The 13,931-nt window shown below is 36.3% G+C and overlaps 1 protein-coding gene across 2 annotated transcripts in view; it reads left to right on the forward strand.

Moving 5' to 3' along the window:
- The window catches only part of SEMA3D (semaphorin 3D), a 230,191-nt gene that overhangs the window by 82,461 nt on the left and 133,799 nt on the right, over window positions 1–13,931 (forward strand). For both annotated transcript variants that reach the window (XM_059885665.1, NM_001206096.1), the window contains one exon: window positions 5,748–5,938. In XM_059885665.1, coding sequence (XP_059741648.1) covers window positions 5,788–5,938 — 151 coding nt within the window. In that variant the 5' untranslated portion in view covers window positions 5,748–5,787. The remainder of the gene's footprint in view (window positions 1–5,747; window positions 5,939–13,931) is intronic.

Genomic DNA, 13,931 nt, shown 5'->3' on the forward strand with positions numbered 1-13,931 from the left:
AGAGTCTTCTCCAACACCACACTTCAAAAGCATCAATTCTTCAGTGCTCAACTTTCTTTATGGTCCAACTCTCACATCCATGCATGACTACTGGAAAAACCATATCTTTGACTAGATGCACCTTTGTTGGCAAAATAATGTCTCTGCTTTTTAATATGCTGTCTAGGTTGGTCATAAATTTTCTTCCAAGTCTTTTAATTTCACAGCTGCAGTCACCATCTGCAGTGATTTTGGAGCCCAAGAAAATAAATCTCTCACTGTTCCTGTTGTTTCCCCATCTATTTACCATGCAGTGATGGGACCAGATGCCATTTTATTTTCTGAATGTTGACCTTTAAGCCAGTTTTTTCACTCTCCTCATTCAGTTTCATTAATATGCTCTTTAGTTCCTCTTCACTGTCTGCCATAAAGGTGGTGTCATCTGCATATCTGAGGTTATTATATTTCTCCCGGCAATCCTGATTCTAGCTTGTGTTTCATCCAGCCTGGCATGTCCAATGGGGTACTCTGCATATAAGTTAAATAAGCAGGGTGACATTATACAGCCTTGACATACTCCTTTCCCAATTTGGAACCAGTCCGTTGTTCCATGTCTGGTTCCAACTGTTGCTTCTTGACCTGCATACAGATTTCACAGGAGGCAGGTAAGGTGGCCTGGTGTTCCCATCTCTTGAAGAATATTCCACAGTTTTTTAAATCCACATAGCCGAAGGCTTTGGTGTAGTCAGTACAGCAGAAATAGATGTTTTTCTGGAATTTCTTGCTTTTTCTATGATCCAACAGATGTTGGCAATTAGATCTCTGGAATCATCACAAAATGTCAAGCAAATGTGAAGAAAATATGTGTGGCATATTTGGTACATTATTCTTAAATGAGTATCTAAATCAACTTGATTCTTTTCATTTGTAGTAATCTTCTAAATCAAAGAATTAAATATGCACAGATTACAGAAAGATAGAATAGTTTGGTACTTCCTAGATAATTAAAGTAAGTGAGAAAACATACTGTATTAAGCATTCGTGTTGAACACTTCATGAATAAACAACATACAATCTGTAATGTATTCTTGAATATTTGTCTTATGTATAAAATTAATACATATATAATTTGTTTTATTTCACCTTCAGAGACTGATTTTGACTTCTGAGATTTAAGATAAATTTAAGGAATCTTGATTCAAAGTCATTCTAATAAAAGCATTTTAATAAAGAGTTGATCTTCCATAAGAAAAATACTCTTAATAGACTTTCTCTTAAAATTAACCCTATAGGCATACAATATTTATTTTGATATTAAATAATTAGATAATTACTAAAGGATAATACTTTTTTATTATGGCTTAACTGTCACTAAAGGAAGTGTAGAAATTATTGATACTTGAAGCAGGTACCACATCTGGAATCCTTCCCAGAAGCAGGCAAAGCAATATCGTTCCTATGAGTTATGTCTTAGAAAATATCGAGGAGAGGGAAGACTTTTGAAGAGTTGAAAATAACTTGATTGTGACATAATGAAAAGCACATAAAATACTTTGGGGCTAAGGAAGCTGATTCTATCTAAAGTCTGGAACAAAAGTTTTAATTCATCTCTTATTTGCCCTATGACCTTGAGAGAATTATCAAAATGTGTACTTCAGTTTCCTCATCTGTAAAATAAGGAAAATATATAATTACCTGTCTTTCTTGGATGTCACTAGCATTGATAAAAAATAAATGGAGGCATGTTAAAAATTTTAAGAGTATATTTGATCAAAAATCAATCTGAATTGTGTGATACCAAACTGGAAGTATCAACCACTAATACCAAAGAAGCTGAAGTTGAAAGGTTCTGTGAAGTGCTAAAAGACCTTCTAGAACTAACAACAAAAAAAAGATGTTCTTTTCAACAAGGGGTGTGGAATTCAAAAGTGGAAAGTGAAGAGATAACTGGAGTAACAGACAAGTTTGTCTTGGAGTACAAAATGAAGCAGGGCATAGGCTAACAGAGTTTTGCCAAGGGAATGCACTGATCTTAGCAAACACTCTCTACCAACAGCACAAGAGATGACTCTACACATGGACATCACCAGATGGTCAATACCAAAATCAGATTGATTATATTCTTTGCAGCCAAAGATAGAGAAGCTCTATACAGTTAGCAAAAACAAGACCAGAATCTGACTGTGGCTCAGACATGAACTCTTTATTGCAAAACTCAGACTTTAATTGAAGAAAGTAGGGAAAACCACCAGACCATTCAGGCATGACCTAAATCAAATCCCTCACGACTGTACAGTGGAAGTGAGAAATAGATTCAAGGGACTAGATCTGATAGAGTGCCTGAAGAACTATGGATGAAGGTTTGTAACATCATACAGGAGGCCATGATCAAGACCATTCCCAAGAAGAAGAAATGTGAAAGGCAAAATGGCTGTCTGAGGAGGCCTTACAAATAGCTGAGAATAGAAGAGATGTAAAAGGCAAAGAAGAAAAGGAAAGCCATACCCATTTGATGCAGAGTTCCAAAGAATAGCAAGGAGAGATAAGAAAGTCTTCCTCAGTGAACAATGCAAAGAAATAGAGGAAAACAATAGAATGGGAAAAGACTAGAGATCTCTTCAAGAAAATTCGAGATACCAAGGGAACTTTTCATGCAAAGATGGACACAATAAAGGACAGAAATGGTACAGACCTAACAGAAGCAGCAGATATTAAGAAGAGGTGGTTAAGAATTCACAGAAGTTCTTCATAACCCAGATAATGATGATGGTGTGATCACCAACCTAGAGCCAGACATCCTGGAGTCTGAAGTCGAGTGGGCATTAGGAAGCATCACTATGAACAAAGCTATTGGATGTGATGGAATTCTGGCTGAACTATTTCAAATCCTAAAAGATGATGCTGTTAAAGTGCTGCACTCAATATGCTAGCAAATTTGGAAGCAACTGTTTCAACGGACTGGTTCCAAATTGGGAAAGGAGTATGTCAAGGCTGTATATTGTCACCCTGCTTATTTAACTTATAAGCATGGTACATCATGCTAAATGCTGGCTGGATGAAACACAAGCTGGAATCAAGATTGCTGGGAGAAATATCAATAACTTCAGATATGCAGATGACACCACCTTTAGGCAGAAAGTGAAAAGGAACTAAAGAGTCTCTTAATGAAGGTGAAAGAAGAGAGTGAAAATGCTGGCTTAAAAATCAACATTCAAGAAACTAAGATCATGGCATCTGGTCCCATCACTGGATGGCAAATAGATGGGGAAACAATGGAAACAGTGAGAGACTTTTATTTTCTTGGGCTCCAAAATCACTGCAGATGGTGACTGCAGCCATGAAATGAAAATATGCTTGCTTCTTCGAAGAAAAGCTATGACACACCTAGACAGCATATTAAAAAGCAGAGATGTCAATTTGCCAACAAACGTCCATCTAGTCAAAGCTATGATTTTTCCAATAGTCATGTATGAATATGAGAGTTGGACCATAAAGAAAGTTGAGCACCAAAGAATTGATGCTTTTGAAGTGTGGTGTTGGAGAAGACTCTTGAGATTCCCTTGGACTGCAGGGAGATCAACCAGTCAATCCTAAAGGAAATGAGCCCTGAATATTCATTGGAAGGACTGATGCTGACGCTGAAGCTCCAATACTTTGGCCACCTGGTGAAGAACTGACTCATTAGAAAAGACCCCCATGCTGGGAAAGATTGAAGGCCTGACAGAGGATGAGATGGTTCGATGGCATCAGCAACTTAATGAATATAAAAGCTCTGGCATTTGGTGATGGAGATGGAAGCCTGGCATGCTGCAGTTCATGGGGTGGCAAAGAGTCTGACACAACTGAGCAACTAAACTGAACTGAAACTGAAAGCGGTTAGGAGCACTCCACTAATAGATGGATATTAGGGGAAAGACTTACCTAAAGAAATTTTCCAAAACAGGAAGATTATTTGATTGTCTATACCTTAAAGCCTAGTTAACTGATGGATTGTTCTTAGTGTTCTAAGTTTGTACTTTTGAGGCATTTACAGGCTTAGGCTTTGTTCAATTAGATAGGCTATCATGGCATTAGAGAAACCTCAGTCTAATGACATACTTGTTTAATTTATCAGCATTAGGTCATTTAATTTATATAAACCAGCCTTTTTCTTCTCTTTTTTATTTTTTAAATTATGAAAGTAAGATAACACATTATAGGAGACTTGGAAAATACAGAACAAAGTTACATATAGTTCCACTATATATTACAATTATTTTTTAAGTAGATAAGTTAAGATTTTTAGTTAGAGTTTCAATATCAAACTCACAAAAATTAATAGACTGAATATACAGAAAAGTAGAAGTATGTAGTAGACGTGAAAAGCACCATGAACCAATTCAACATAATTAAGAATTATACAATTTTCACAAAATGGTAGGATACAAATTTTGTCCAAGTTCCCATAGAGTATAAACTAGGAGACACTGTAACATATCTAAGAACATAAAGTAAGGTGCAACATTTTCATGGTTTAAAGGTATTGAAATCATATAGAGTCTGTTCTCTTATTACTGTGGAATTATGTTAGAAATCAGTATCAAAAGATATTTGAAAATTACCCACATATTTTCAACTGCAATGTGACATTTACCAAGGAGATATTTGACTTAGCCATTTAAAGCCTCACTAAAGTTAAAAGACTGAAAAAAACAGAGGGTGATTGTAGAGAAGAAAGCATTTAAATGAGAATTTAATATCAAAATGAGAGAGTAATATCAAAGATATTTTAAAAACCCCATTTATTTGGAAATTAAATGTCTACTTTTAAATGATGGATATGTTTGAAAAGCCATAACAAGGAAAATTAGAAAATAGTGTAACAGAGTAAAAATGAAAAGGGAATTTAGTAGAATTTGTTGCATACAGCTGAACCTGCTCAATGCAATTAAATAAATATGGGTTCTTGAATAAGGTAAAAAAACAATGAACATAGGATAAGATTTTCACACCACTTTTTAAAAGTACCTGGTTCATGTAAATACTCAATGAATATTATTTATAATTATTATTACAAGGCTTCGTTGGAAATACGTGAGTTTTGATTTATTTCATGTCTTAACGAAGACAACCAAGGCAGCTTGATTGTGGCAACCTACTTAATAACTATGTCCTATTATAAATTTTTTTCTTCTACAGTATTTTATATTCAGTGCCACCCTGTGTGGAGTAATATAGGTTGTAGGTAAGATTGCCTTGGCCCAGGTCTAAAATCTGTACTGGTGGCCCTGACCAGATCATGTTTAATTGTCCCAATTATAGGTAGACTTGGAAATATTTTTTGGTCAGAAACAAAAGAAATCTCTCAAAATGATAGCTTTTATTCAGTTTTACTTGAGGATCTTTTTCTTTGAGGATTGTATAAGGCAAGAGTAGGCTTCTACCAGTATTCTTTTCTGACCACGAATCCATCAAGATACAGAAAGAATTGGTTCCTCCTATATTTGCATAAAACAAGACAAACACTTTAGTAGAAGAAGAGATGCTAATTAACCTAAGTAGTTGAAGTTTTTGTTTTGCACTCATCTCCATGTCTGAATAAAGCCAGCCGTTTATTTATTACACTTTTATTACTCAGTTTTGATTCATTCCCCCTGCAACAATTTGTAAGAGCAGAACAAGAGAGGAGAAATTATTTTTTTAAAAAACATACATTCATAAAATTATAATTTACTAAGTATAGAGAAATCTGCAAATTGCTATATTAATAGTTTTTTTCTTCTTTTTAGATTCAGTTAACACTGTTTGAAAGAGAACATTGTTTTCATCATGATTGTTACTAAAGATGAGAAACCAAAGTCCAGAAGCCACAATTTTCATCTTTTTCATGCCCTGATGACGATAAGCATGACCATGCTGTTTCTTCCAGTCATTAGAACTTCTAAGCAAAATATTCCACGACTCAAGCTAACCTACAAAGGTAAATGTGTCAGTGTTTTTCAGCATCTCTTCTTTTATTTAGAAACGCATGCTGAGTTCAGTGAAATGTTTGTAATCAGTTAATAATATTATTATTATAGAACACAAAGCCCAATTATATATTTTTCTTGGTGAAGAAAATGATGTAAAAACTGTCCATGTATACTTTTCAGTTCATTATTTACAAGTATTAATTGATTAGCATAATTAGGAAATTTTTATCCTCAAGTTGCAGTCAGCTTGTATTAAAACAATCCCTACATATGGTCAGGCCACTCAAGATGGTTTTTCTCTTGCTGTCTGTAAGTCTTCTGCTCAACTGGTACCTGCTTCACCTACATCTGCCAGACTTTCCTACATGTTTGCTTGCTGCTGCTGCTGCTAAGTCACTTCAGTCGTGTCCAACTCTGTGCGACCCCATAGACGGCAGCCCACCAGGCTCCACTGTCACTGGGACTCTCTCCAGGCAAAAACACTGGAGTGGGTTGCCATTTCCTTCTCCAATGCATGGAAGTGAAAAGTCAAAGTGAAGTAGCTTAGTCGTGTCAGACTCTTAGCGACCCCATGGGCTGCCGCCTACCACGCTCCTCCACCCATGGGATTTGCCAGGCAAGAGTACTGGAGAGGGGTGCCATTGCCTTCTCCACATGCTTGCTTAGGCTCCAGCTAATGATCAGCCCTGGTATTTCTTTGGAAGGAATGATGCTAAAGCTGAAACTCCAGTACTTTGGCCACCTCATGTGAAGAGTTGACTCATTGGAAAAGACTCTGACGCTGGGAGGGATTGGGGGCAGGAGGAGAAGGGGAGGAAGAGGATGAGATGGCTGGATGGCATCACTGACTCGATGGACGTGAGTCTGAGTGAACTCTGGGAGTTGGTGGTGGACAGGGAGGCCTGGGTGCTGCGATTCATGGGGTCGCAAAGAGTCGGACACGACTGAGCGACTGAACTGAACTGAACTGAATGATTGTTCTAACTTTTAGCCACCAAGATAACCTATCAAAGCGGAGGAAGGGGTTTCTGATTTCCCTGGTAACTGATGAGCCAACCTGCTGTCAATTCTTTCTATAAATGGTAACATTGCCCCGCCTCCCCGCCCCCCCCACCCTCTAGCCCCCGGCCTCTGGGACTGAAGCCTGCTGCCATGTTCTGCTTTGGGGTCAGTCATAACCTCTGTGGGGTGTTGCTCTAAGATCTTGCTTCAGACATGTAAGCTCCCCTTCTGTTAAACCACTGATATTTCTGTCGCTGACCCTGGGCTCTTTCTTTGGTCTTGAAGCTGGGCAAGTAGAGGCCTCCTAGGCCTGCAGTGAGCAACCTAACACCCTAAAAATAGAAAAATGTTAATTCCATACAGCTGCTACTAATTAGCTTATCCTTGGCATTTTTTAAAAACAGTAAGATATCTTCAAAATACTAACAAACTGAAATATCTTGAATATCTCAAGGATATACATATTTTATTGTTTAAGAAGTGTGAAAGGCTTAAAACAGAGATGAGAAAACATTTAAGAAGTGAAATCTGATCGCTTTTATATTAATTTAAACATTTAAAAGCAAAGTTTATATGTTAGTATTTAACCATCATGTTTATATGTAAGTGTAATATATAAATATATATATTGAAAGAGAGAGAGAGAGAGAGGATGTGCCAAGTTTCGTTCGTGAAGATTTTTTTTCCTGGTATCCCCTTGGCCTCTTTAATACCTTAACTAATGAGAGGAATATAGGGGATTCAGACTCCTTTATTCTGAACTTGGCAGGTAAAAATAATGCTGATAACTTTAAGATAACTTTTTATCTTAAAGATTAAAAGGTAATCTTTTAAAAGATAGTTTTTCAGCTCAAATTAAATATCGATAGTAAAAGCTAATTTGATGCTTAATGTAAGCATAAGTGGAATTATTTTATTACATCCATTACACATTTCATATGTTGGTATTTGTTTTGAATTTATATCTCATGAACAACGAGTTAAGCTAGCATCATTATCTTTGAGTTTTTACATTCTCAAATTGCTAGAACGGGTAAAACTAACCTATGGTTTTAAAAAAAAATCAAGATATTGCTTTTGCATGGTTGAGGGACGATCATATGGAAAGGAATGCGAGAGGAAACTTCCTTAAATTATGGAAATGTTTTCTGTCCTAATAGGGATATGGATACATAATATGGGCTTTTCACAACCCGTCATATTGCACGTGTCTGATTTGTTTGCCTGTTTTTAAGGCAAATGCCTCTACATTTACCTTAAGTTCCCTGATAGCTAAGTTGGTAAAGAATCCTCCTGCAATGCAGGAGATCCCGGTTCCATTCCTGGGTTGGGAGGATCTGCTGGAGAAGAGATTGGCTACCCACTCCAGTATCCTTGGGCTTACCTTGGGGCTCAGCTGGTAAAGAATCCACTTGCAAAGTGGGAGACCTGGGTTCGATCCCTGGGTTGGGAAGATCCCCTGGAGACGGGAAAGGTTACCTACTCCAGTATTCTAGCCTGGAGAATTCCATGGACTACAGTCCCTAGGGTTTCAAAGAATCAGACACAACTGAGCAACTTTCACTTCACTTCTTCATAGAACAGAAAACAAATAGTAAAAGTCAAACAGTTAAAAAAAAATAGAAAGTTTGAAAATAGATTGAAGGGAAAAAAAAGGAAATATTACTTGGTTTCTGTGATACAGTGAATAATGCCAGAGCATTGTATTGATGAATATAAACATGCAAAATAGACTTGGAAAGAAACTTTAATAATAGTTAATGATTACTCTCTGGGATTCCTCATGGGCAAAGCATTGGAATAAGGACTGTGTGTGAATTATGTTATCCTCATCACCACCCTCGGAGGTGGAGATTATTACCATCTTCCTATAAAGGAGGATACCGAGGTACTGAGAAATTAAGAAATTAAGGTCTCAGATTAGTTGGTGGCTCAATTCCTGAGTCAGCCCCATGCTGCAGGGAGCCTGTGTACCTATTCATATTTCCCACACCCTGGACAAGAGCTTTTCTTCCCTGGGGCACTTACCTACCTGACTGTATGATTTCAGTTGTCAAAATCAAATGGGGTTGAAGAAAACCACAGTCTCCGTTTAAGATTACTCAGGCCCCAAAAGAGATTTACAGACTTCTGGGATTTCATCCCCTCTGATAGTCTTATAGGAAGCAAAGATTGTCATTGTGCTAATTTGTAGTCATAATCAAAATTTTATACAATTAATTGTAAAATGTTAACTCAAATGTGGTAACTTGATCATTTGAAAATAATGGATCAGGTTCTAAAAATTAAAAAGAATTAAAAACATTAATTTTAGGTAGCAGCTGCTAATTAGCTTATTCTTAATAAGAAAGTTTTGGGGAGCTGAATCTGCTTTTGTACTTGGAATACAAAGTACAAAAGTGTGTAAGAGTTTAAAATCTTGTTTTATTTGTCTCTATATATATTCTATATATTCTCACTTCTCCCAGCACCTCAGTCAGTTCAGTTCAGTTCAGTCACTCAGTCGTGTCCGACTCTTTTGAGACCCCATGAATCGCAGCATGCCAGGCCTCCCTGTCCATCACCAACTCCTGAAGTTCACTGAGACTCACGTCCATCGAGTCAGTGATGCCATCCAGCCATCTCCTCCTCTGTCGTCCCCTTCTCCTCCTGCCCCCAATCCCTCCCAGCATCAGAGTCTTTTCCAATGAGTCAACTCTTCGCATGAGGTGGCCAAAGTCCCAGCACCTAGTACTTATATAAAAGAACTGGTATAAATGTTGGATTCAATGCAATAAGAACTCTTCTTTTTATGGTTCTTATATTTAGTATACTTTTCAAATGTTATATTTTTAGGTACTTATTTACAAGTATGTTATCTGCATTTCAAAAGCAGTAGCAAAGATTGAATGCAGTGAAGTAATTTTAAAAATCTCTGAACTCACCCATGTTACACACATGCACTCCCTCTCCCCCGCACCTCCTTCCTCCACCACCCTCCAATAGTGCCCTGTGGCTGCTGTTAGTTATTCACTTCCAGGATATGAGGTTAGAAAATTCAGTCCAAATGAAAAGTTGATTGTAATTTTCAAAAATTATTCATTTTTATGAGCACAAAATCAGCTTTACTTTCCATAACTCAAGCTTCCTTATGTGCAGAGTGGACACACAGCCCATACTTTGAACAGCTGCAAGATTATTTTACGGGATTTCTTAAAGGTCAACAGAAATATAATAACCATTTTATCTAAAGAATGCCCTTTGATAGACTTAGTTTTGAACCTCTGAATCCACAGGAGCTTGTTTGGTTCTTTTGTTGTGTAAAGAGATTCCTTCTCAGTTGAATATTTTGAATTCTTACACATTTATGCATGCTAAATCAGTTTCTAGAGTAGTAAGTAAGGAACCTGGAGATCAGGATGATCTGGGTTTCTGTATTTTGTGTTATAAGGATAAAATATACATACATATATGGCCTTACAAGGTGGGCTTCTCACAGTGACTTGTATACTTTATACTGCAGATGTAGTAGATATAATTTTTGAAAAATGACAAACTTCAATCTTGAAATTAGTATAAACATTTTGTATATTGTTCTCCTGATGAAGAAACTTATACAAGTTAAGGATATTCGTACCCAGGAATCTGTAGTATCTGCAGTGGTGTTTGGAAAACTCCTAAAGATGAGATACGTAATACAGCTAAAGAGAGAATGTACAAAAGCTTTGGCAAAGGAAAAGCCGCTGTCTCCTTTGAATTTCTTTTCCAGATAGGAAGGCAAACAATAAACAGGTAAACAGATGAGTGAAGGTTACTTCAATCATGGGTTGTGCCATCCAGGATATAAGGCAAAAGACTGAATCCAGGATCCTAGTTGGACTTTATCATGGCTAAGTTTTAGGACACTATGAAGAACCTTGTTTTTGTACCCATTTTATAGATAAGAAACACGACGTCAGAGCTTGAAGGCCTTGCCCTAAAGCGTGAAGCTGTTAAGTGAAAGAACTAAATTGTGTGTTTCCATCTCTCTAGTTCAGGTCCATGTTCTTGCCACTCTATGCCCTTGAGAGAGAGATTGCATGTTCAGAAATAGAGATATCAAGATATATAAGAAGAAAACAAGGTTTCATTATTACATCTTTGGCAATACGCTCTTTTCAGTAACTACTGAGAGTACTAATTATTTTTTGCTCCTCCAAAACTTATGTGTTTCTGTAGAAAAAAAGCTTGATGTCACCTTTAAAAATTTCATCTGCTATTATATAAATAAACATTAGTGTATTTGAAAGAATAGTAATTTTGTTGAATTTTCTGAGGAAATGAATGGATGTCTATATGTTTTTTATTATTTGCAAATAAATCTGTTTAATGTGAAATGTGGCATGTCTCAAGTAGAGATAACAATTTGAGGCATCTAACTTACTTGATTTGACTAGTCTAATATTGATTCTGTTCCTCTCGATTGAGTATAGCAATGAAGAAGGCAGATTCTGAAGCCAAACTGCTTAGGTCTGTGAGATATTTGGATGTTTATTTTCTGTATTGCAGTTTTGTAAATGCATTAATGTATTTAATAAGGATAGTGTGAAGCTATCTTGATTCATGTAAAGCATGAAAAACAGTGTTTGACGTAGTAAGCATTTAGCTGTCAGTTATTTTTTGGAAATCATTATTATCTTGCTAGGTATTAATGGTTGTTCCTAGACCACAGTTTTCCCTGTGTAAACAAGTTTGAAAAATATTATATAGTTTCCTCCTGGGGATTTACAGCATATATTAAAATCGCCTCTGTTTATTCTCAGAGATTTTCTACTAGAGTTAGTTTCTCTTAGTCCAGTACCACCCACAGACTGTGAATTTATTGAAGGTACTTTCCAGTATTTTTATCTTCATCATATTCTAGTAGTTAACAAGCCTTGGATCATTATTGACCTTGATAAGAGGAGTGTCTTTGAGTGGTCAGTAACCTTCAGAGTGGGTTAAAAGGAATCATAAAATCATTCAGGAGCTCCTTTCAAAAGTGGACATTTTTGTTGTCAAATCAATGATTTGCTCTGAATTTATCTCCCCTTAAGTACATCGCAAACAAGCATAATCAATCTTATAGGAAAAATCCCATATATATGTATATATATTTTTCCCCCAAGTGGAGCAAGTCATTGATACTTTAATTTCTAATAAACTCACTTGTTTTCCCAGACATATTTTCCCTAAACTGAGGCTGTGTGTGGGATTGGCTTTTGTCTGACATGTTTAAGGATCCTAAAGAAGAGAGTTAAAGGAACAACTATTAATACCTAGAAAGATAATAATGTTTCACAGAAAATAATAACTGATGGTATGGCTAAAAAGAGATGGAATGGGAGAAATAAGAAAAATGATTAAATCAGAGTTAATAGGAGGGAAGGAGGATCAGATTCTTTCACTGTTGCCATTGTTAAAACATTGGCTTTTAGTCTGAATGTTATGGGAGTCCCCTGTAGAATTTTGAACACAGAGGTGACAGGATCTGACTTTCGTTATTATAGGATCACTCTGGCTTCTGTATTGTGTGCAATAAAAAGGAGAGATCAGGAAACTAGGGAGCTAAGTCTGAGAGGATTGTAATAATCCAGGTGGGTTCTGTGAGTCAGACTCCTTCTGTGGAGATAGAAGAAGAAGGGAACGGTTTGTTGATGGATTGGAAGTGAATGAGGGGTTGGATGGTGTGGATGTGAAGTAAGAGAAAAGTCAAGCCTAACCCCATGGTGTGTGTTTGTTTTTTGATCTAAGGATGGGGTTGATATTAATTGAGATGGTGGAGATTGTGAAAGGCTGCTGTGTGGGAAGATCAAGTGGACATATTTGTTTGAGAAGTCTATTAGATATCTAAGTGAAATGCCAAGAAAGTATTTGAGTGTATAATTTCTGGAGTTTATGGGCAGTGTCAATTGGAGATATGAATTTGGCAGTTAGCATATATAAATTTTAATTCCTTAAGTCAGGGGATTAGAGAAAGAAGGAATGAGCATCAACATGAACTAAAAGAAGTACTCAGGTCGGGAGGAGCAAAATCAGAAGTTGTGGTGTAGAGGAAGTTATATGAAGAAAGTAAGAAGAGGACTCATCAGCAGTGCCCTGTTTAGCTCTGTCATGAAAGATAAGTAAAAACCAATATTAAATTTAACAACAAAAGTCTATTGTTGACCTTGATAAGAGTAGTATCTTCAAGAATGGGAGTCAGAACACAAGGATGCATTCTGGAGTGTGGGCTCAGGAAGTGGAGATAAGTGTAGATAATTCTTTCAAGGGGTTTTCCTATAATGGAGATGTAGCTGAAAGGACAATGAGATCAATAGACTGTCTTTTTTTTTTTTTATGAGTAAAACAGCAACATATTTTTGTGTTAATTGAAATAATCTAGGTGAGGAATAATTAATGATTCAGGAGCAATATGGGATAATCCATACCCTATTGAAGAAAATAATGATAAGACTCAATTTTTTTTCTCTAAAATCAGGCTCCTTTTAGAACATAAGTTAATAAAAGTGAATTATTTTGCATAATAAACTATTACCTGATTCATTATCAATGTCAACTGTTGTCTAGGTGGAAAGAGAGATTAAATAGATATGAAAATATATTCAGTTTGATATAATGACACAGGTTGTAAGTACTACATATGTTTAGAAAATTTATATGTAAGGATTTGGAAATAAAAAGATTAAATGATAACATCAGAGTCCCATAAGCAGATAATTAAAAAACTGATCTGTTTCCTGCATTTCAGTTCAATATCTGTATTACAACTTGCCTGTATCTAAAAAATTTATTTAGTAATAATTAAAATCTATTATCTGGAGTAGGAAATGACAGTCCACTCCAGTATTCTTGCCTGGGAAATCCCATAGACAGAGGAGCCTGGCAGGCTATAATCCAATGGGTGGCAAAGAGTCAGGCACTACTGAGCACACACACACACAAAATCTATTTAACAATATATGTGAAGCACTCTTCTAAATGTAATTGATCTGTAGAGGT

This window comes from Bos taurus, chromosome 4 (genome assembly GCF_002263795.3).
Source record: "Bos taurus isolate L1 Dominette 01449 registration number 42190680 breed Hereford chromosome 4, ARS-UCD2.0, whole genome shotgun sequence".
Lineage (NCBI taxonomy): Eukaryota > Metazoa > Chordata > Mammalia > Artiodactyla > Bovidae > Bos > Bos taurus.